Source organism: Bolinopsis microptera, chromosome 1 (genome assembly GCF_026151205.1).
Source record: "Bolinopsis microptera isolate Bmic1 chromosome 1, MBARI_Bmic_1.0, whole genome shotgun sequence".
Taxonomy (NCBI): domain Eukaryota; kingdom Metazoa; phylum Ctenophora; class Tentaculata; order Lobata; family Bolinopsidae; genus Bolinopsis; species Bolinopsis microptera.
In genome coordinates this window covers 5,288,553-5,313,237 of record NC_087072.1, presented here as the reverse complement: position 1 = coordinate 5,313,237, position 24,685 = coordinate 5,288,553, and the positions used below count along the sequence as shown (strand labels likewise).

The 24,685-nt window shown below is 39.4% G+C and overlaps 2 protein-coding genes across 18 annotated transcripts; both read right to left on the bottom strand.

Moving 5' to 3' along the window:
• Nucleotides 1–575: 575 nt before the first annotated feature.
• LOC134826154 (zinc metalloproteinase-disintegrin-like jararhagin) lies at nucleotides 576–16,009 on the bottom strand. 17 transcript variants are annotated; one of them, XM_063838450.1, is made up of 28 exons: nucleotides 15,892–16,009; nucleotides 15,446–15,501; nucleotides 13,246–13,316; nucleotides 12,585–12,731; nucleotides 12,233–12,441; nucleotides 11,957–12,124; nucleotides 11,653–11,711; nucleotides 11,440–11,528; nucleotides 11,225–11,305; nucleotides 10,891–11,108; nucleotides 10,545–10,732; nucleotides 10,169–10,336; nucleotides 9,939–10,031; nucleotides 9,658–9,765; nucleotides 9,367–9,512; nucleotides 9,065–9,220; nucleotides 8,416–8,535; nucleotides 8,145–8,293; nucleotides 7,990–8,016; nucleotides 4,978–5,110; nucleotides 4,663–4,776; nucleotides 4,294–4,467; nucleotides 3,720–3,767; nucleotides 3,352–3,579; nucleotides 3,058–3,186; nucleotides 2,683–2,907; nucleotides 2,264–2,299; nucleotides 1,442–1,619 (listed from the first exon to the last, which is right to left on the bottom strand). In XM_063838450.1, exons 1-28 carry the CDS (start codon nucleotides 15,941–15,943, stop codon nucleotides 1,532–1,534), a joined length of 3,480 nt encoding a protein of 1,159 aa, XP_063694520.1. In that variant the 5' UTR covers nucleotides 15,944–16,009; the 3' UTR covers nucleotides 1,442–1,531. The 17 variants fall into 17 exon arrangements, with proteins under 17 accessions (XP_063694522.1, XP_063694527.1, XP_063694534.1 ...); XM_063838455.1 differs by lacking the exon at nucleotides 2,264–2,299 and adding an exon at nucleotides 2,499–2,544 and having other exon boundaries at nucleotides 1,538–1,619; XM_063838452.1 differs by lacking the exon at nucleotides 2,264–2,299 and having other exon boundaries at nucleotides 576–1,619.
• Nucleotides 5,619–7,146, bottom strand: LOC134826156 (digestive cysteine proteinase 3-like). The gene has a single exon (XM_063838468.1). It carries the CDS (start codon nucleotides 7,064–7,066, stop codon nucleotides 5,702–5,704), a length of 1,365 nt encoding a protein of 454 aa, XP_063694538.1. The 5' UTR covers nucleotides 7,067–7,146; the 3' UTR covers nucleotides 5,619–5,701.
• Nucleotides 16,010–24,685: the final 8,676 nt, after the last annotated feature.

Below are 24,685 nucleotides of genomic sequence, written 5' to 3'. Positions count from 1 at the left end.
CGGTAAAAGCGGTGAAATAGCGATGAATTAGCCGTAATAAGCGATTTCTTAAAAAACGCTTATAATCGATTATAAGCGGTTATAAGATGTAATATAGCGTTTTCCTGACTCAATTTTAAAAGCGCTTATAAGCGCTTTATTTGCGCTTTACAAACAGCTAAATTGCACCCCAATTATAAGCGCTTATAATCACTTATAAATGGTTCAAAAAAGCGCCTACGAATCGCTTATCCGGCCAACCGCTTATCCACCCGTTTTTGGCGCCAATCCTACTGGAAAACCGCTTTCAAATCGCTCAGCGACGCTAGTAAGCGCTTAAAAGCGCTTTTAAATTAAAAAAAGCGCTTTTTTGAATTACGACATCAATTATAGTCGATTATAAGCGATTTTTTTTTAACCGTTTATAATCGTAAAAAAAGCGATTGTAAACGGTTTTTTTTTTAAAAGCGCCGAAAAAGCGCTCAATAAACGATTATCGGCGCCGATCATAAAATATCGTTTATGGAAACTTGCCATCCTGGCATGGGTTGATGGAAAAATAACTTTTGCCGTTGTTGAAAATTAAAAGACGCATATTATTATCAGAATTCAGAATTAAAAACAAACTCGTTAAAAATGTTCAATCAGCCAAAAAGTATCAATAGGGGTAAGGAAAATACTACAAGGGATACGCAAGAAGGCATCGACAGGCCCCTTCATCAACATTTCCCTTCCCAAACCTGCCAGTACACAAGAACAAAATAATTCTTAGTGTACAAAATGCCTGAAATACAAACCTCCACCATGGTGTGAATACACCATTTCCTAACAAAAGAGTGGAGAAAATCAGTATCTTCAGATAAATCACCATCAAATCGGTAATTTATTTCACCTAGTAAACCAGTAATTCATTTTAACTAAATCAGTCATTACAACTATTATTCATCGGCAAACACCAAACTTTATGAAGTTCACAATTGAAATTCCATCACTATCGAAATAAATATGAGCATAGCGTAGAAAATTAAAATATATTATCTTGAATAAAAATAAACCTTGTTTTTAGTGTTTATTTAATATTTTGGTTAAAAGACGTATAAAAGAATAATAAAAGAGTTAGAATTCTGGAAACCCTGAACCCTCAATCAACATCAATTATATAAATACAAAAATACACAAAGATTATGCTATCTAATTGAATCTAACATAGACCTCTGATTCTTCAGGTAAGAAAATTAGATAATTGAGATCTTTAATATGCATTGTGCAACCCATAACAACAGCAAACTACAAATTGTTTCGATAACGAAACAATCCCAACATCGCTTTTAAAGTTTGGACCTTCTGGACTTTAACCTTTTAATCCTAGTAATAAGATACAACATTTACAAAGAACATCGACAAATATGAGTAATAATCGCCTCGTATTCAAGCTCAGAGTTCATATCTCAGTCTTTTATTCTGTTACTGGTCACGTGATCACAATCATCGGACTCTGACTATATTACAGTGGTGAGCACCAGCAGGAAGTTTAACTTCCGTTCCGGAAATATTAGTTCCACCTTGAAGGTGCCTTCTTCTTGATTTTAGGGTCGAACAGGGCCCGAGTAGAGCTGACTGTGTTGATGCTGTCACTGGACCTGAGAGCAACTGTGTTTAACAAAAAAGCTTGGGAATTCTCCGTCTGCTGATGTTAATTATAAATTTTGTAATTAGCAGCAATTAGGGAAGGAATCAGGTGTTGTTGTGTTAAAATCTAAGGGAATCTGGACTAGGGAATCTGTTTGCTTGAATTTTATAAAATTTTATGAAAAAAGTGACTTTCTGAATGGTGGCTCAAATATAACGGATCAATGTTACTGTATAGAGACAGATAATAGGATCAAAAGCTAATGAACTCGAACAAATTACATGAAATTGACACTCTGCAATCATCGTTTAAAAATAATCTTAATTTTAGCACGCAGATCTATCAATAATCTTGGAAATAATTAATGCCGAATTCAAACACTGATCTTGAAAATAATCAATGCCGAATTCAAACACTGATCTTGGAAATAATCAATGCCGAATTCAAACACTGATCTTGGAAATAATTAATGCCGAATTCAAACACTGATCTTGAAAATAATCAATGCCGAATTCAAACACTGATCTTGGAAATAATCAATGCCGAATTCAAACACTGATCTTGGTAATAATCAATGCCGAATTCAAACACTGTTCTTGGAGATAATCAGTGAAAAAAAGACTTGAAAGAGACAAACAGAAGCCTGCAATATACCTGTCCATACTCTCCACAGAATAGTTCAGTATCGCCCTAACAAATTTACCGAGATCAGGTATCGAGCCTATATATTTTGTTACTTATCCTAAACCAGAACAAAGTAGCAAACACGCAGGATAAGTAAATAAGTAGCGGAGTAAGTGAGTAGCGAGTAAGTGAGTAGCACTAGTCAATAGCACGACAACAAGAAACACAAGAACACAGTGTGCTTGTGCAGGGAACTGTTACTTACTGTTGTCCATTAACAGCACTTATATAGTTATTTAGTCGTAGGACATCTGGTAATGTTTACAACTACTGTCAACTATTAAATTATTAAAGAGCACGGACTTGTTTATTTTAATGGAAATTTTTACTTTTACGTATATTTTCATTTTAAAGTCTTACAGATGAAACAAATGAACAATATGACTTACTGTTTAATGTCAGTGGTTGCAACAAGCGACTTGGGTCTGCCGTCCAATCCATGCAAGTTCTGCCCGGTCGGCCCGGAAATCTGGAGTTTCTTGCTCTCCCGTGACCGGCCAGCTAACAGTTTGGGTGGCTGGAGTGGTTTCTTGGTGAGGTTGGTGTCGCTGACTGGCTTCTCAGACAGGGTGTTCTGAGGAATATTCACACCGTTCTTAAACGTCTCACTTTGCCTGGTGGTGAGTACAGGTGAGATAATGCATCTGGTCTCAGGTGTATTATAAATAAACTGGTAGTAGCTGTCAGTATTATATGCCTAATCACAGACACAAGTAGAACTGATGATTTAAGGAGATTGCGAAGAAGATAAAGATAAAACTAACGTTCTGTCGTCCAATCGAGCCGGCCGGAGTCCCTCTCTTGCGTTCCTCAGAACAGCTTTAGCCTCAGGAGCTGGGGGAGGGGGTACCGGGGGTGGACCCCAGTTACTACTTCCATTCAACCTCGTCTGGCTGTAATGAGATATTTTTATTACCATATCAGAAAATCAGGGATCTTGCCTTGTTCATTAAAAAATTAAAAAAAGGATGAGAGGTTTCTTGTGTTAAAATCAATAGATTCGACTACATAACATGATGGAGAAGTCAATGTATCTTAAGTCAACTCTTGTTAGCTACCTAGAGTTAGGGGTGGAATTATTTGAGCTGAGAGGAGATAAGCTGATAGTTGGTTTAGGAGTCGTTCCAAAACGTTTAGCAGACTTGGCGGCAGCAGGTGGTGGTGGTGGCGGCACTCTTAATTCTGTTTTCTTGGGTTTGTTGTTAAGTTTGTTGTCTGGTTTAGTGTTCGGTTTAGGGGCTTTAGCCGGCTTGGCTGTGACTGTTGGAACCTCTAACTTAGGGACCCTGAACAAATGAGATCGTTAGAATAGAGCTAAATTTTATTCAGTGTTTAATCTTCAAGGTATCTCTGAAATAAAGATGATCAGATGGAGAACAAAAAAGAGAAATGTGCTTCAAGGGTACGCCACGATCGTGCCCCTCACCAAACTAAGGTATTTACTCCACCGTCAACGGGCAGATATTCGATGTAGCTGAGGAATTAGCTCGGAGTCATTATTTGTTAACTTTCACTACACGGCCTCTTATCTGCTTATGTTCCAGGCAAAGGTGGTGTAATTTGTAAAATGACGAGACATTTTAAACAGAGATAGTTTTAATAAAGCAAAAGTTTAATAATTCAAAAGATGTAGCCTAGAAATGGCCCATGCTAATACCAATGGGGTTGTCATCGCCATTATTATACGAGAAATTTTGAGGCTTTCGCTATTGCAAAAATACCGACGTTTTTAAAAATTTCCGCCATTGCTAAAAGGCAGGATTTTCGCCACCGAGATCATTCACATGCTGTGAACAAAATTTCGATAAATTTTGTCGAAAATTGCGATGACAACCTCACCGCTGAAACTCCTGAAAATTAAATAACAGTTGAAAAATGAAAATAAGTGGGAAGGATATCACAAACAGTAAAAAAGACACATGGAATAAGAGGTAAACAAGATAAGACACAGTTGATCGGCACACGAAGGCACACGGGGCTTTACACACACTCTCTCTGACCTTAGCCCAGAAAGGAAAGAACTGATCTTGGCCCGAGGGCCTGCGCTGTGATCAGTCTTGCCATTGCACGTGGGCGCATTGCTGGGACGTGCTGGTTTCACGTGTTTGTCACGTGAGTTGGGGTTAGCGATAACAGTGCCACGTGGGGCCTTGTCCAGCGGTGCTATCGCTCTGCTGCAGGGGCAGCCGTGTGAACATTGGGGCGGTTTGTAGCGGTGTTCAAACACAAGGATATATTATTTTTCTTAGCAGCGCGCTTGACAGCAACAACTACAGCTACCATTTGTTTGATTGACTAATATAATATTAAACATAAACTATAGTTTATTAAAACATGCAGATGATCAAACACATGAATCAGTGAATTACCTCTTGTACTTGGTCACGGAGGGCATCTTGACGTTAACACCGAGAGTGGAGTTGTCCGAAGTGGAACCTTGTCGACTGAAGGCTCGGGAGCTGAACCGTCTTAGCCCTTTGTAACTACAGTGTGGACACGTGATCATTTCACAGAATCAGCGGTAACATTTAATTAATCAATTAACTAATTAATCAAACACCCATTATATTATCCCACAGCGAAATTATGTTTTTTACATGGATTTACTGATCGATCGTATCTATAGTATTCGATCTCAGTGAACAGTTAATCAGTGTTCAGTTTACAGACGTTTCGCTACTTACATTTTGGACTGTTCTTCTTTCATTTTGTTCATATCGAACTTGTGTTTGAAGACAAAGACAAGAACGCCCACTATCAGCGGAACCAGTACCACAGCTATACACAGGATTATTATTATCGTCTTGTATTCTGACACTGAGGGAGAGGTAGGGTGTTACTGTTAGTGACTGTGACACATGACATTATAATGGATTTATACTCAAAACTAGAGAAAGCACTTAGCACACATGCTCCACTTCCTAAACAAACTTGTTTACACTGCTTTGAACACAGGTGACATGAGAAGGATGACAAAGGAAAACAATATCAATGGCAAGTTCAACTGAATGATGTTACATTTAATTATTTAAAACGAGAGCTCGAATATAAATATCGAGGTTTATATCAAAGAACACTCCAATGATTAATTAAGACTTCTAGCGGAACTAATTTCGTCGTTAAGATTTCTGAAACTCCTCGTAATCCCACTAAACACGGTCTCACAGTCCCCTTTGAAACTAGCATGATCACACACCTCCCACTGTCCCATCGTAAAGGCAGATGAGAACTCATCATTCCACTCTCTGCCGACCCAGTAAGATTTCTTGTAAATTGCACGTGCAGGACCGCGTGCCTGTGTGTTCGTGAAGAGTGTGATGACGTCACGTCCGGAGGAGAGCGCTCTGATGGAAGAGATTGCGTGGGACATACTGTAGTCATCTAGATTAGGATAGCCTTCCCCCGGCTCTAGTACACCCAGGAGAAGTTCACCCAGGATCCTCCCTCAGCTCCGTAGTTCTCTTTTGTGTAGACTATGAAGTTGCCATAATGTACTTTGATGGAGTGAGCTACTCGAGTGATCCCATACGGCTGGAGATCAGGTATGGAGCCGTAGAAAGTAGCTGAAACACCCTCAAAGTTCCGTTTCTCGTAGAGGGTAATCTTAGACTTGACAAAACAGTTCTTATTCGCTGAGTCCCAGCAACAGTCATTAGCCTCACAGACCTGCTGGTTCCACACATACGAATAGTCAGTATGAGACCAGCACGGTTCCCTATCAGGCATGGGAACATGAGGACACCAGTCATCAGACTCAACACTTCTCCTCAGTCCCATGTTCACAGTTACTGGATAGTTGGAGATCTTACACACGTTCTCATACCTCCTGCTTAGATAGGCGAACCCACTCATAGTCCCCCAGGAAGTCCCCCAGCAGTTCTTGATGATCCATCTGTCAGGCTGGTACCCTACAGCAGTAACAGCGTGGTTTATATCACCATCCCAACATTGGGCAGCATCATACAGTCCACTCTTGTAGAAGTAGAGAGATTTATCAGCTCGTATCCCCACAGAAACAGGGCCGTTAAGTGATACTTCTCTCATCAGGATATCTTCTCCAGCTGGTAACCTCCGATACTCCGTTACATCTGCCCGGGTCATGGCGTTAGGCATTACCTTGTTATGGCAGTACCCAGAGGCTCCGTAGGTAGGGTAATACCTCCTGTCTGCTATCCGTCCCTCGTCCTTCACATACTGGAACCCAGCAGTCATGTACCCTCCTTTACAAGAGTTCCTGCCGTCATGGTAGGAACAGTCTAGAAGTTCCTGCTCAGAGAAGAGAGCTATCTCATCAGTGAGCACCTTGTACCTGGCTTCTAACACTGCTACCACGGAGTGAGCCCAGGATCCGCCCCCACAGTGGGCATGGTCCACTGTTCGGGGAGGAGTGAGTCCTGTCTCTCTGCGATGATCTCTTGAGAGGGGCACTGGGGTAGAGGATAGGGGTCCTGGGGAGACGGGGTCTTTTAGTGATACCATCTCTGTCATGTTCAGTCCTACGTAACTCTCCAGTTCTTGCTCTGACATGGCTGCAAACTGGTTCAGCTCCATCCCAAAACCGGAATCCTTGCTGAACGACTTTATGTACTTGCAGTTCGCATCGAAGATCTTGAACCGCTGCTTATTTCCCGTTCGTAGACCAGATTCTTCCTCTGCAGCAAAGTTTCCCAGCCACTCTCTGTACGCTTCCCTGACAGACTTGTTCTCGGGGGAGAGTCCCACTGCCTCAAGTCCGGCTGTCAACGTAACCAAGAGTAAAAATATAACTCGCATGACTCGTTATCTTCTCAAAACGAGCTACTACTTATAGGTTGGATAATACTCTTATACTTTTAGGACCAGGGCAGCTGTGAGTTGATAATAATCATCAGATCTAAAGGTAACAACTGGAGGGGCGTATCTGTAATTACTGTAACTTGTTTCATGATGAGTTCATGTTTATAAAAGTTTAAACAGCCCCAAATGGTCAAAGAGGTCTAGGTTGTAAGCAGCCCATTCAAATTGTCTGTAATTAATCGGGTGGTTGACTTAATATTTGACAAGTGTACGAGACACTGGGTCCGGAGACAGTTGTCATGAACATCTGGTACTTTTAATTGTTTACACTTCTCTTTGCGAAGGAGAAATCATGCGACAAAGAATAATATTCTTGAGATTTTATGACGCCATCCTGATGGGCCATTGTCTTTGTCATTGTCTTTGGTTTTTTTGGCGGGATAGAAGGTCCAAAAATAGTCAAGATTTTTGAAACTTCCTGTTGTCTGTCTGACGTCTCATGACGTCAACACGTCTCATGATTCCCTTGGTGGACAAAGCAAAATGTAAGCAGACCGTTTATGCAATTTAAATAATAAAAAGTCCGTAAATAATCTAACTATCCAATGATGAAAAGACAAAGAGTAGGACAACGTTGGGTGGGGTGACAGTCGTGTTCCAGTCAAACGTCTTTCATTTCCGGGAATATCCGAATATCATGAGATATCCGAATATCATGAGATATTGACTGTGTGTCAAGTGTCAAGTAAAAACAAACTATAAGAGTTCACTAAAAAGCCATGCTAGCACTAAACTTATAACAGCTTTAAGAGGTGTGCCAGCACATACACAAGGGGGCGGCACCGGCTAATACCACTGAGGAGGGTGCACTGGCAAATACCCAGCAAAGGGGGGTCGCACTGTTAAAATACCAAACCTACCCAGTTCCTGGCAATCTTTGGCTATCTCTAATGGTGAAATCTGATTTTAATTTTAACACAAGATCTGAAAGGAAGGTTTACTTTTTGGGACCTATGTAAAAAGTGAGCATGTTTTAAAAAGTTAAGGGGGGGGGGGGGGGGGGTTCCGAACTGACCTCCTCGGCTCTGGAAGTCCACACAGAGATCACTACCCCAGTCTTGGTCACAGTGACATTGGTTGAGGTTGTTACATTCGCCGTGTCCTGCGCACTCTGAACCGTTTAGGGCGGGGCAGGTGGTGGGAGCTTCGTACGTACACACAGCACTGGATTAGTGGACAAGGTCAAAATAAGTCTGTGTTAACAATGGGCATAATTAAAAAAGGTCACGGTATAAATTTCGAGGTTGACCATAAAAAAGTAAATAAAGTGGGTCTAATTATTTTACCTTTTACAGAAGAGACCCCGACCACAAGAAGTGTAATCAGAAACCTGACCCAAGTCAACAAATCCGTCTGATTCCTCGTCCTCCATGTTACTGTTCATATTTGGGGCAAATCGTACTGTCCTGTGTGGTAACTGTTATATTAAGCGAATTTTTTCACATTGGAAGCTGTGAATCTTGGCTCTTTGAAAGAGTAATATAATTTTGAGGTAAGCTATTTGAACAAGAATTGCGCCCGTTGTTTCGTTTTGGCGGACGCTAGATTTCCGTTCACTATAACTATAAATATAAGCTCCAATCAGCTCACTTCATAATTATAATATTGATACTCATTAGTACACTATACTACGCATGCCACGTACAAATTGAGCTTATAACCTAATACTATACATTGCATAGTATACATTAAAATACACTCGCGCCGCGCATTCATTGACAGGCTAGCTATATACATCACATCTCCGCAAGCAATACTCGCGAGCTACACCGCTCGCTAGTTGTCATGGTAACGGACGGAATGACACCATATTTAAACCCACCTACTGCTATCTCCAAAATCCACGTTTTTCTGCAAAAACGTCCATTCGTAACCTTTCACTATTGCCTTTTTACAAAAGGGTGAACGGAAAAATCGAGTATGAATCATACTTACGCGCAGCGGTAGGCATAGTTGGCGTCAGTACTGCCCCGAGGGTTTTCTATTCCGATAGTGGTCTTAGCATTAGGAAGCACCGTCTTAACGAAATCTCTGACAGATTGCTCATTGTCCTTGTGAATCTTGCAGTTCAGCAAACCGCACTTTTTGTTCCTGGTAACGGGAAAAATTTCGTTAATCAACGAAAGTCTTGTCGTTGGTTAACGGAACACATATTTTAACGACGGGTCCATTTTCGAACAGATTAAGTTCAGCTAAATTTTAATGAAAATATTGTGAATGTCGGGGGTTCAACTCACTCGTCTTCACACTTATAGTAGTTGCTGACTCTGCCGCTCTCATCAATGCCGTCAAAATCATACCCGCAATTACCCTGCCAGTACCCCTTCAAATTACCGTTCCAACATTCGTCACTTGCTTCTGAGGCGTGTTCACCAAACACCATCTGATGAGATAGAGTTATAGGCTTTCGTATAAATTAATAATACTTTAATTTGAGAGGTGAAGTAATCTTTTGCAGTGGATGAAAGTCTAAGTACAGAGCTCTAACTTACAGTTATTTCTGTAAACCGAGATTAAAGAAGGCTCACCCTGCACTGACTAAGAAGAGTAAGACAGTCACTGCCGTAACAGAACCCTTTCCTACTGTTCCCGTCCTTACACGGTCTTCCATTCTGTTTGTAGGTATCTCTCGGGCACTGGGAGATTTTTAATTAGCTGCTGGGCTGGTATATTTTCGTCTCAGTTTTGATAGTTAAACGAGATATTGGATAGGAACCTCAACTTCTACTATCTAATAGAGTTTTTGAGCAATAAGCATTAAAAAAGTTAATAGTTTGTATCATTTATCTATTTAACTATCTAAACTTACCACAGAAGTATCTCCCATGCAAGTCTCTTCGAAATCACATTCCTTACCCTCACCTTTAAGTCTACACAGAGACCCTTTCTGTTTAAACTGACACTGAAGTTAGGAAGTGTTGTGAAGGTGGGTAAAGCAATGAAACAATATTTTAGTAACTATAATTTAAAACGCAGGCAGGTGTAACAAAGTCAACTACCTCCCAGCAAGAAATAAGACTGATAATATCTGGAACTAACTGTATCACTGCAACAAGGTCCAGTAAAACAGCTGCTGGTGTTCTTAAGTTGACAAGTCCCCACTTCACAGCAGGGATCCAGTATAGGACAATCCTCTTCACTCCCACAGTCACATGTCTCACCTTTCTCTATGATAGCATTCCCACACACTGGCCCATCCCCTTCAACCTAGCAAGGGACATCAGGTTATTAATTAACTCGCGCTCGAAACAAACAGTTGTTGTTTAAATATTGCTTCCAAAAAATGCCCGGTTTTATAAATTAAGAGAATTTTTTTGGCGCCAAGTCGGGACTGTTAAAATCTTTGGGAATACTTTTGAGGATACGTTTCCGTACGTTGAAAAAGGAAATAACTCGACGCTCAAAAGGTGCTGACCTCGGTAGGAGAATTAGAAAGGCACCGGTGGACAAACATTAATTGTTCCTCAAGAAGACGGCGGGAACATAGAGAGAAGTAAGTATAGTCACGGTTTATCGTGGGATACATGATGCATCTGTCGTCTGTACCGCAGAACTCGGGGATCTCGTACGTGCCCGACTTGTAATTGAAATCTTCTTTTCTACCTGTGCGTTAATTGTGAGGTTTAAATTAGGAATGGTTTCCCTTAGAGAATCAGTTTCGATGCTCATTTAAAAATATTAATTTAACTTTCAATTTCCAGAATTATGAATACCAGTTGAATGAAGAGGTTATAGTTTTTACAGAAAGGTATAACACTCACAGGGGCAGTCACAAGTTTTATCATCGTTCATGTTAACATCGTCTACGTCGTGGTACATGCCTAACACGTGACCCACTTCGTGAGCTATCAGAGTAGCCAGATAGGGGACGTTGTTCCCTTCGCCGGTGTCGTGGTTAATGTTGGTGCTCCGGAGAGGGTCACACATTTGGTTGGTGTATGCGCCCCCAATTGTAGAGACTTCATTAAACGGGACACCCCTGATGGAATGAGTGGAGTAAGGTTCGAGTGGCTGGAGTAAGGGGAGGGGAAGTGCGCAGTTAACTGAGATTACTGTAGTTGACTCTATGTTTTGTGTCCCCTGGTAAGTACTCACGTGATCATGATTGTAATATCGCTCTCTTTCTGGTTCATCAAGGTATCTCTTCTGTACTGAGCTGTGTTGGCCAGGACCGTTCTAAACGAGATGAAGTTCGTGAAATTACTGTTTTATTTAAATTAAACAGTCTTCCTTTATACTGTACAGGCTGTCACATAAAACGATAAAACGTCTGAAAAGATACTCTAAATGTGACAATCAGGATCACTTACGTATATCCGTCAGGCATGCTAAAAGGAGTACGAGACGTCCATATCACTAGCTGTACTATAGCTACTATAATGTTGTAGGGCTTGTATTTCTGAAATTAAAAGTCAGTTTTCAGGGGGTTACATGATTTCAGCAGTAAATCTATTTAATGTGAACAATATAGCAATATGAATGTTTAACGTTTTTCAAAATTGATATTCACACAATAAACTTACATTTCCTATGTGGTTCATAACACCCTCCACAAAGTCGGTCGTCTTGGCTCTGCTTCTACCTGAACAATCCTTATCAACACCTTTTAATTAAGTAATGGAAATTTCGGGCGGTGCCTGCTACAGGCTATCCCGAAACTAGAAGTATGCTTTAATAATAGTGGAAGTATATGAAAAGGATTTGATAACCTAGCCCCAATCAGCTTTTGCTTTGCTATCGCACACAATATAAAGATCTATCGGAATTATTTTTTTCTAAACTAAATAAAAATAAATTACAACGCTTAAATTTCGACACTAAACTCACCTAATTTTTCATGTTGAACTTTATCAATGATGATAGAAACTTCGAGGTAACGACGCTCGAGTTTCTTAACATTAGCCTTCATAATTTGTGTCTGATTCATTTTGTAGGAAGTTAGTCGCTTTTGTCGAGATTTTATAACATAGTTATGCTTCTTATCGTCATGTCTTTCTGCAGAGACATTATTTTTATGAGTAATATTAGTTAGTGGTATCTACATGATTCAGATTCCATCAGACAACTAACTTCAACAAGTTGGAATAAAAGACAGAAACTAACCTGTGTGCACATGACCAAAGTTCATTTCCTTATCATAAACTGGCGGGTCAAAAAGTCTATGTAACTTCTTCATCCTAGCTTCCAGCTCCTTATGATGAATTGCTGGATCTTCACCGTAACCAGTATAATCATTTCTATGATATTCATCACCGGTGTCTTCCTCCACTGGTTTTATATTGAATACATATCTACCGTACTGAACTTTGCCACTGGGGAAGTAATAAAAGTAGTGTGATTTTTCCTGCAGCCGAGAGGTGACAGTTTACTGGGTGAAATGTGAGAGTTTTCAGACCTTACAACAGACGTGTTCCCATACATTCAAGGTAAGTGAATCCTGTAAAATAAACCTTACCTAATGCCATCACAGATGCTGATGATGGCTATCGAAGACTTGTATCCAACTACATGTCCACTGTATTGACAGGGCGGAGCTTTCCTGTATGGTACAAGATTGCCGTCGTCGTCTTGTGCTAATATTTTGTAGGTTCGTGATAACTCCCTGAGAGACAATTTCAAATCACCAACGTTTATTAGGAAGAAAATTAGGAAGATAATGTTCAAAACTTGAGACAAAGCATGCGGCCAGTCGACATGTATAGAGCGCGTGTGAATTAACGCGCCGCGCGATCGAATACGTATATCGCGCAATTCTACACACAAAAAGATGATTCGGTGCCGCGCGTTCCAAAGTGAACATGGCTAACACACGCGACAAACTACAATATGACAAAGGGAAGAAAGATGGTGCCAGGCTACCCTAATGTAAGGATTATGCTTGAGCAATGAGTATCATGAAGTCATTCTTCCTATGTTGACGTTCGTGATGTGTAGAGTAGAAACGCGGAGCAAATGATCGATTAACTTTCCAGACAAAGGCTACATGCTTAGCCAATTTGCCCTGCCCACATTCAATGTTGAATTAAGAACTGTCATGGAGCAGTTAAAATACAACAAAAGTTGTGGAATGTCTTAATGTAACTTAATATCATATTTTACATAGCGAATGGATTTACCTGTTTTTATGTAATAAAAGAACTATTTCGGTAGAATTATGTTTCAATCCTATCGTTAGTTCTTCCCCATTCTGAAAATATTATATATATTATGCGTAATATAATTTAAGTTAATTAACAAGGTATTTTGCGAAACTTGAGGCTTCTCATATTTAGTGTTATTTATGAACTGAGGGGAAATTCTTGCAATACAGCGTATGTCAAACAAGGATTTACAGCTTCTAGTTTCCGTTAGAAAATACCAGGAAGGCACCACCCTGCCCAGGAAGGCACCACCATGCCCAACTCAGATGCCTTGTCTCTGAAGTATTCTTAACCCAGCAAGTACGTGGGAGACACTCTGATACAACCCCAGACAATGTCATGAACTAAACGACAGAGGTTGCTGTTACAAAGGAATATCACATAATATGTTCCTGAGATAAGACGCAGCTGATAATGAATTAAGAGCTGAATTAGTGACTTAGTGGCGTTATACCGCAATAATAAGTGGCATCTTGCAGTATATTGGTTATCAGCTTACATCTCCCAAATTACAAAACCATGATTAACATTGCTGTTGCACCGACACAATGATCGAGTTAGTGACGGTGTTGTCACAGTAATTTAGGTATTATGTGGGCTGGACCCTGCGTCTATTTTTAGATATTACCAAAGTCCACTCAATTAAAAGTGACAGGAGGAGATGGAAATGGTAATGGCTAGACTCTTGTATTTCAGGTACAATTAGAGTCACCTGCATTTGGTAATGGACACTAAAATAGAGTATCTTTCATGCGCTGTGAAATATAATACCTTCCGGCCGCATCAGCCACCGCCATGTAATACACTATGTAATACGTTGACATGCAACAAAGCAATCCGACTCAGGAACTCAAGAAGACAGAAGACCTAAATCAGTGCAGACTCAGGCTCGTGTCAGTTTTAAAACTAGACGAGTAAAACCAGGGAGTGTGGGGCAGTTAGAAACCTTCCTACTATTACTCAACTTTCTTAACTCTTTCTTAACTTTCTGGCTAATTTTAGCAAGTGTTGCTATGTCACACCTTCATCTCTTGATGTTTCATTGTGTCAGTACTCAGCACATCAATCAATTCAGGTCGGCAGTTCAACATAACTATCTCAACACAAATATATATATACTAGTGTAACCCGGCCTACGGCCGGGATTTCACTGCCGCAGTTAAAAAGGGTAGGAGTAATTACCCGCTGAGTCAAAACCCGCATTAGGTGACCCAATAGTTTCTTAAACAATAATCTCATAATCAGTTATTTCTTGTGGATAATTAAGTCATTATTAGCCATGAGGCACCACACTCCATGATCATAAGGTCTGAACACCGAGTATTACACCTCATCACTCCCGTCTTGAACCGCTTTCTATTTTTATTTAAATTGTTATAGAAATTAACCCTTGTTAACTCCGCACCACACCCGCATATTATATTTGAAAACACGCATAACATTGTCGTATGAACTCTCTCTCTCTCTCTCTGCAGTCCAAACAGACCCCAAACACTAACAGTCCCCCCTCCCCTAATAAGCTTAAGGTATAACATTACAGCGATTCTTCCGGGCTAATCCAATTATGACGCTACTTAAATGCAGCTATAACATATTACACAGTAATGAGAGAGAGAGAGCAAGCCCCGTAACTCTTGCCGTTCTGCTCACGCAATTTTATGTAACATTTGTGGTACAAAACCATCAATTAAACCACTTACCATCGGCCGATTTTTAAAAAAATTTCCTATGGGCTTCATCAAAGTTTTGTCGACACTATACCGAAAAAATCAGTCCCGTAACTCTTACCGTTTTTTTTGTATAACCGACCGGAAATTACACACGGACAGACAGACAGACAGACAGACAGACACACACACACACATTCTGGTGTTATTAAGGTGATATATATATAATCAACATATATATTATAATCAACATAACAATTTCAACAGAAATACTCAGCACATTATTCGGGTCGGCATTTATTTCAGATTTCAATATAGTGATTTCAACAGGAATACTAATGTGTCCGCCTGAGGCCCTAGCAGTGTACTAACATAATTTGATCAATCTCTATCACCTTATCCGTTTCTCTTAAGAACAAAAACGGAAACTTGTCATTCGTGTGTATATAAAATCAAATAAAGATGTTGTTCTAACAACAATATTTTAGGAAGAAGAAATAAGCACTCACGTCAGGGTTGCTGATTATCTTGGGGCGAGTGTAGAAAACACGATTGTCTGAAGATTCTGAAATGTACATAATATAATATACAATACAAGCTGTATTCATAGGGTTTGGCATATAGTAACATTGGACATGTACGGGTTTGATTGTCGTAACATCATGACAACTGGAGATGTTATAATATAACACAAGGTTTCTCAGACTGATAAAGTAGCTGGTGTTTCACGGAGACTAGCAACCTCCGGACTGACAATTATGAGATGGCAATCGAGAAAATAAGGTGTGTGCTTTAATTTTATCCACAAATGGTTTCTTGGTTATAAAAACCCGGATGAATAGTAAAACTTATTAAGTTACTAAGTTATTAATAAACTAACGTATCCCTCATTGAACAATTCAGATAGAATTAAGGAAAGTCACATACGAACAGTAAAATACAAACAAAATATTACCTGATAATAAAGGTTGTAAGAAGAAGAGAAGGATATAAACTCGGGGGGACATAGCAAGTGAGCAACCACTATCAGGACATCCTATCAAATACAAAACGTTATAATCACAATCTCATTACATAAATGACTTTATTTAATCGGTTTCAAACGGAAAAGGGAGTATTGAGAGATCCCCGTGTTTTGATCAAAATGTTAAAACCAAGTTTTATAATATGTTGTATAGTCAAACAGCATTTGCTGACGAGATCTCGTTCCTCCAATGAAAAACATTGCACAAAATATCATATTTTGGACAAGGGGCATCCGATCGTAGGAGTATGGCAGGAATTTTAAACATTCCTTGCGAACAAGGGTTTAAAAGTTTAAACAAGAGACAAATTGTTTAACCGAGTCAATTGTTAAGGTTGTAAAAACATCAGCAATCAGCACGTTCTTATAAAGATGAAGAGTATTAAGCAAGATGATTCGACAGAAATGGTTCCAAAATCAAAAGGCTATGCCACTGTACCGTATAAGGTAAAGGATATGATATAATGAAACCCGTGGGGCGTAAAAAGGCTATCATTCGATGACGAAAAATGATCAGATTATGTGATTCAAAGGAAACAACAAATCATTTAACCAAAGTGGAGTAGGAAGGACATATAAACAAAACAAGGAACACGACCACTCTCGCAACACTATGACCACATCATGATGCTACCCCTCCAATCCTGATCGATAACCTAATAAAAACGTGTCCATGACGTAATACGGCGAGGTAACGCTGGTCGAGCTGCCCCATCTACTTCTTAAATTATTACCACATGATGATTGTTTAAACGCTGATGTGGTATTAGTTTTATGAATACCACATTGTCACGTGCAAGATAACACGAGGGGCGAGGTATTTGATGAATGTTAACTATTAGTAGCTAGCAAAATAGAGATATCAGCTAATTAACATGTAGCGACTTCCCCTCCTAAATGTGAGATATCAGACCATCTTTAATTCTCCTGACTCAATACAACATCCTTTTAGTCGCCAAATATTTATATTCTAAATTGCCCAATATCTAGAACATCCACAAGGAGGAAGGTGAATGGTCTTGAATTAGAAGAAGGTCACGATATTGGGCAATAACATATAAATATTTGGCGACTGAAAAGTTATTTTGAATGGATAAAATGCAGTACATGCACCACGATGTAGTACGTTATATCATATTATAAGAATATGCTATGCGGATATTCAAATGATAATATGCCGGATAGGCAGAATATATCCATCAAAGAACTAAAATAGCAAAAAGCTCACACAAAAAGCAGACAACTGCCACGAACCGCACTCCAACACATATATTATAACTTGTTGGATTTCGTTAACTAACTAAATAACACAACTAGAGTTACAAGATGATAGTACACGCTCAGTAAGACTCAACAACTCTCACTTACATCCCACACCCAACTCAAAGCAGGTCACTGCTTAGTAGACAGCAGTGGATGACGTTAACTACGTGAACTGCAGAAAATACGGCACTTGTGCAGTCATCACCACTATTTTCAAAACATACTCCCTTCACGATACACTGCCATGTGTTCAGACTGTCCACCTCCTAACACAGAGTGAGAGACAGAGTGAGGGAGAGTGTGAAGTTACGGTCATTCTAAAAAGTCGGCAAAATTTCAACTTTAAAAAACATGTACAGCTTCTATAAGCACTGAACTGACCTTCTGAGTATCCTGTATGAGTATCAAAAAGGGTGTTACCAGCAAATTAGACCTATCACCTTACATCTGCATTCTGCAATGCTGCACAGCTAGGAGCTCTGATTATAATATTACCATTTTGTTATGGAGCTGTTATACTAAGTAGACCACGTACGGTGTCGGGTGAAATTTACCAGGTACTCAAGCTTATGTTTTACTGAGCTCATGGTAAATAAACGGTTGCACTGTGTATATTTAGTCTATATAGATTTATTCTCATCAGGTGAATAAAAAGAAAACCAAAAATATTGTGATGCCCCAATATTTTATATTATGGTGAGGCGACAAATGGTAACTGTTGCCATAACAATAAATAACTGTGAGCAAAATTTGATTATCTGCAGATTTACAAAAATTGGGATTTTTCCCATATATCCATATATGATCACAAAGAATGTGAATAATAAATCTTAAAGTTTTAGACATTAGGCATGCAGCCAGGTAAAGGGGGGAATGTTGTAGGGTTTTTGGCACACCAGCGAACAACTCGAACTCGCAGTAAGTAGATAAATCCGGTCGGATGCAAGTCGGCCGACGGTCAGTTACCAAGCTGTGATTTGGTACAGCTTCGGCTGGTGATACACACTCTCTGGCTCGTAGGACTAACCCCCTACAGCTAGTACAGTGCTTCGGCACAGAGTGGCTTAGGGTTACTGAAAAGGAGATATGCACCTCAGGCCATCCCAACGTTCGGGAGAGACCTGCCCTTGTATCTTGTATCTTGTTGTAAGTAGATTGTTCTGGAGTTGGATGGAATTTAGAGCCGTGTAACGTAGCTGGTAACCTCAACCATTTCAACCGCCGCTCAGTGAAAATAGGCTGTGTTGGCTGACTGGTTTTGTTAAAAATTGTAAGTCAGAAAATTGGAAACTTTGTGACCTGTCTATCAAAGGTAGTTTCTGAACAAAGCGAATAATATTTTGACAGTATGTGATGATTTTGTTGTTCACATGTCGCGATCGAACGCACACATTAATGCAATTACAGCTGTGAGCTTTTTAAGCATCTAACAAAAAGGCATCTGTTTGATTGGATAATGATCATTCTCCACGTGATCTTGTTCAGGGACATTTACCTTCCCAGACAGCCAACCAAACATAAAACTGGGAAAAACAGTCTCAAATGAAAAGAATCATTGCATTGATTTGTCGCTAATCAAATCAATTTAATTACACTTGTGACGGTCAGTGCTAAATTCAACTCAAATCCAGTACATTATCCCTTGTAAGTTGTAACGCTCTGACAAACTGACTAAAGTAAGTCTAAAGAGAAGACTGCTACACAAGAAGAAGGTAAAAAAAGCAAAGTGGCTGTATTTATGACCTAAGCCATTATAATATAATGTGACATAGGAGAGTTAATGTTTTAATTAATGGTTATTACTTACGTAATGCTGTGCTAGACAGTATCTAATGTCTGATCATTACTCCTTTCAATTCTAAGCGCTTACTTGTGTGCGTAGTCGGTTATAATGAGCAATTACATAACCCAGTAATCCACTAGCCGTCTTCCCAATTTAAACAAACATCCCGTTAAAAAGAGACGCATGGAGGCACATCAGATGAAGAGAAGAATAAGAGAAGAAAAAGTTGAGAGGGGATTTCAACTAGGAGACATAACAGACTGACAGACTAACTTGTCGGACTACTAATTTACTAACCTTACTAAACATGATATTATTGTACGTGACATATTGATGCTCAACTAGTTTTAACTTCACACCATCTTACTTCAACCCAACACTAACCCTTGCATTTCTCTGCAGCTCGCTTGTCATGTTTATACATTAGCTGAAGTTATAAGGTTCTTGAACGGGTATGAAGGTAGAATTGTTGTTGTCAAGAATGCGGCGGACATATCGGATTTTAACAGCTTGATTTATATCACGATTTTGGGGATATAAAGCCTTGGAACTGTAAAACTTATTTTTGCTGTTAACAACATTCTTAGCATAGTTAGTTGAGGGATAATTGCAGAGGGAAATTTTAAGAAGGAAATAGACACTCTGCCAGAACGCTAACCACCCCGAGTAGTCGCAGTAACGAGCTGCTATCTGGGGGGAGGGGGTGTGTTATCACTTATCACGACACATAATTAACCACATAATATGCGAATATGTGAGGATATGTTACAACTAATCAGCAAAGTCTGAAGTCCAGCTCCTGTCAGCATGGTGTAGATCAATATAAACACATAATGTGTGACAAGGTCAGATAATACGGCAGGTGTGATGGGTAAGCCATACAAAGCGCGCTATCCTACACACAGAAACTGCGCGCGCGTCATCAAGCCAACCCATCAGGGACACAACACCATGTCACTCTGCACTTCCAGCATAAGTGAGGTAGAGTCTGAAGGAGAACCAGAGCAATTAGGCTGTAAACACGAAGTGTGCAACTCTTAAATAGCACATAGTTTAGCACCTGAGAGGAGAAGGAGGTGTTCTCTGGCGAAGAACCAAGTTAATCGAGGTGTTATAACAAGTGATAACACACCAGTGAAGTGTGGGGGAGCCCACTGCTCTGGATTTCCGGGTAACGTCAATACAGGGAACACACAGCACCAGTCAGATAAACTAAGCCATAGTTAAACTGGGAGATAGGGGCCCTGCTGTCCCCCCGCTGCAAGATAACACATGAACAATAGAGATAGAGGGACAGAGCTAACTGGAGGGTATCTCTCTGGGTTTTAACACTCCGTTTAACTAACAACACATTATTAGTAAGCTCAGCTATTTGATATTTTAATCAACCTCAACGCTTACATCATGTATCGGATAGCACAACACAACGTGATCTTACTCAAGCCTTCTCTCACTCTCTCCGGAGTCCGGACGTCACATACCAGTTACCACACACTTCACATACCCATCACACGTCACGGGACGCTGATAACACCGATAACTCATGTAAAATATTGGACTCTCATCAAACAACCATGCAACACTGGTAACACACACACAAGCGTACAAGCTGAGACTCTGTGCTGTAACATTGACCTGTCTTTGTGTTTAAAACATCCTCCTTGCCTGCCACAAAAGACCAATTTCGTGGAGTTATGGGATGCCTAGCTGATTACCTCTTACGTAATAGTGTTGAGTTTAAACACACTATTAATGTGTATATCTCCCACGCAATCTAAAGATCGAATACATCAGAAACGACTGACTGCGAATTCCTGGCATGTATTTTGGCAATACTTTATACTTTTATACTTCCTCGAGCATTTGGCACACCTTTACATAGCCTTTGTGTCTCATTTAACCGGAAAGTAATGGGGCATTCATTCATGAGTCAGTTACGACGATCCCTCAATTGTGCTGCCTTTTTTACCATCTCTTCTTTAGTATGACACATATTAGTAGTATATCCAAGAGCATGTGTTCGCAAGTATTTTGTAATAGTAACGCTATGTGACTACTACAAAGCGTTAAGTACTTAAATTGTGCCTCTAAATATTTTGCATACTACCGTTAAACGGAGTAAGTCCAGTAAAATTAGGAACTGTAAAAGTTCTAAAAATAAACCGGTTGTGGGAACATGTGACGATATCCTGTTACAAAAGATTGATAAGAACTCAACTTTTAATGTTGCAGAATCAATGTGCGCCAGTCGCCACTCGTCCTATCAACCCTGCATTACCCTGTACTGTACAGGGTTATGCAGGGTCCAAACCAATCAAAGTTAACAATACGGGAGGGGGAATTAAACCCAATCAGAACGCAGTGTCAAGTTACAGTCTCCCCAACCTTATGTCTTGTGTATTTAAAAGATGATGTACCGGGTATAAATTAGACACGGTCACCTCATCTGACTCATGCAAATCAGACGGCGGTTTCGGAACATTAGGGTAGATTACATTTTCTTTGTTATAAAGTAATTGATAATAATACCGACTGTCCAAACAAAATTCAATCTTAATTGATATATGGTTGCCATTATTATTGACCAAAATGATTGAATCACGTACATCCGATCAACCGACCAAATCATGACCCTCAGTTTTTTATTCCGACTAAGGCTACCATCAGTAGATCGTTTTTGTGAATTCGACTTAAACTAATATAGCAATATTAAAGCCAAAGCTTATAATTCTCACTCATTGCCTACTGCGTGAGCTATTGAAAGCTTTTAAACACCTACGTCCAGAAAGTTTTATATTTTCTAGCAGAGCAATTTTTCCCCCTAAAAATTGTCTTATGCCCTAAAAAGGTCAGGTCTTTTAAAAATATCCTTTTAGGCACAACATTTCTTCGCAGATTATCTTCCGATCTGCAGTCTTTTTGGATGTGGGTTTAAACGGGTTGACGAAACTCAAACGGCATTAATCGATCTGCGGCGTCATGAACTAGAAGGCACTAAAGAGGCCATGTACAAAGACTAATATAAAGGAAAACGGCAATAGAATATCAATCCACAGTAGTACCTGACAACTCCTTCTCACATCTATAAATACCTTTAGTTCAGTTATTCTGCAAATTCTGAAGAATAATTTTTGCAGTCCATTGTGTTTGATCACACCCCACCAATTATAGTAGCTAATGATCTGGTACTCTGTTCTCTGTCTGAACAATCAGTAGCTCCCCGAGCCCATTGTTCTTTAAGTGTGCAGCACTTTCAATACATTGATCACACTGTGGGCTGTCTGTTGTTACAGGTATACTGTTTAGAGCTACCTTATTAGCTGGTAATCAACAATAAGAATGTGCGTTTAAAATGTATTATATTGCAAATTGCAAATTGTACAAACTGTACAATTCACTGTCTAAAGAGACTCAGGATTTGATATTTTCAAATAAATTCATTTGATAAAATATCATATTTTGGAGGAGCAGTGATCACGTCGAGAGAATTTGCTTTAAGTTCCTGGTGTTAATTGAAGTATGTCGAGACTCTATGCTCATTCCAGCTGTTGATAGATGACAACATGGAAGGAGGAATCTTCTCAGTATGGGCGCTAAGTATTTGTCGTGAAGTTCATTAAGTCAGGCGTCAGCTATGTCAAATAACTAAGATATCTAGTACTAGGTTATTTGTGCCTTTCCGAAAACACAAAGAAATCTGTGTGCAACCAAACAATACGACCAGCAAATCACGGGGAAAACTATTGAGAAATATTTATTTGATGAAATCTAGGTTTTCATTTATCAAAAATTGTAATATTAATAGATCTACTTAACCTAACAAAATACTCTTTCTTACCAAAACAAAGGAAAAGTGCAGTATATTTATATTCCTATTTTCAACAAAGCAATTGAATTTCCGCAGACAATAGGTTATAAAGATTATTAGTGTTCAATTGGCGGAGAAGAAAACAGTATTGACGCAAATCTGACGATACTTTCTAAAAATCAAGAACAAACTTTAACATATTATACCTTAAGGTGTTAGTCTGAAGGTTTCATTACTATCTCAGCATGTGGTCTATTGTAATCTTCCTAAAACTTTGGACATGAACCACGTCTGATTCAAAGCAAATGCATCGTACAACATTGTGTCGACACACCGGAAATCACTCAAGATTTCCTGGAATTCTTGCCTGGATGTAATACAGATGTTCACAGACAACCTGTCACACCATTATTCCAGCACATTATGGCTGGCTTTGACGTATTCTTCAGCAGACAATTATTATTTGATAGTCTGGTCGGAAAGTCAAGTACACAAATTTTGAGACACTCAGTCTTTATGTCTTCTAATACATTGAGCAAAATTCCCAGGTAAGAGTTGAAATTAGGAACAACCTCGGTTCCTCTCCATATGACAAATCATTCATCTACTGCATTCCACCACATTAAAATATTAGAGAAAGTTCATGGGAAATAAATGTGGAGTCTACGTAGATACTAAGGGAGCATTCAGGAATGTAGACTTTGTACGTCGGTTTTGGCTGACCCCGGAAAAACTCATGAAGAAGGCATGGACGAAAATTGATACAGTTATGTTGCCAAACTCAGAATAGGTTGCCGTCTAATTCTAGTCCATCGTAGAAAAAGATTTATCACAAAAAGTTCCATCAGTAATATCCGCTATGAAAAAGAGACTGCTTAAAATTGTGTCTTGCAGCAAGAAGTTGAACACGGCATACTAAAAAATCCTTCATGCTTGATTTAGAAACCTGGTCGAAGCTATTCAAAGCAAAAGCTCACAACGGAATTATCACAAAACGGCTCTATTGATTTGTTGGTTAACGTTTTTAGTAGTTTTTGCAGATCATGGTCTGCCTCATTAACAAAGTGCAGTCTGATCGTAAGCTTTGAAGTCAGAACCTGGTGTGAGGATGTAACATGATTGAGTGATCGGTTCTTGGTATTGTAAGCTTAGGAAACTTTTCCCTCATTAAATTGCCTATTTTGAGCTAGGTTTCAACACTTTATTGGGGGTTGCTAAAATACAAAGCCTTGCCACAGCAGAGGGATACAATTTGATGGGCACAATCAGGCCATCAGGGACGATGTAAAGATTACAATGTCTCTAAACTTGCAAGGATGTTACCCAATCACCTGATCAATAGGCAAGCTGATTAAAAATTGCCTTAATCTAATTTCATATGCTGTGCAACATTTCTCTAGCTTTCATATTCTATGTTTTTTGCCTCATAGTGATTATTTTGGTTTGTAATGCGTAAAATTTATTTGAATTTTGAAATAAAAATAGCCCTATCTTTCACACGAGAACTGTGATATATTTACGATATCAACTACTCTAATTTAGATTCGGTGCTGCGGTACAATATGGGGTTTAATTTTGTGAGGTGGCTGTGAATAATGTTTAGGAAGAGTAGTGTATCACCACTAGCTTAGCAGCTCCAGTGTAATCTACTCAAAAAATAAGAAAATTATCTTTCACTGTACTTGTAGCTATGCACTGTACAGTGATATTTCTATATTTTCACTAAGATTCATGAATGATTGTACAAAGAATTTTTGAACATAGATTCTGTCCATTACTTAGATCTAAAAGGAAACGATCTCAATTCTCAACCAATAATTAATATCCTTTTGAAACTGTTCTTAGTCGACCAGAACCCTTAAACTCGAGTC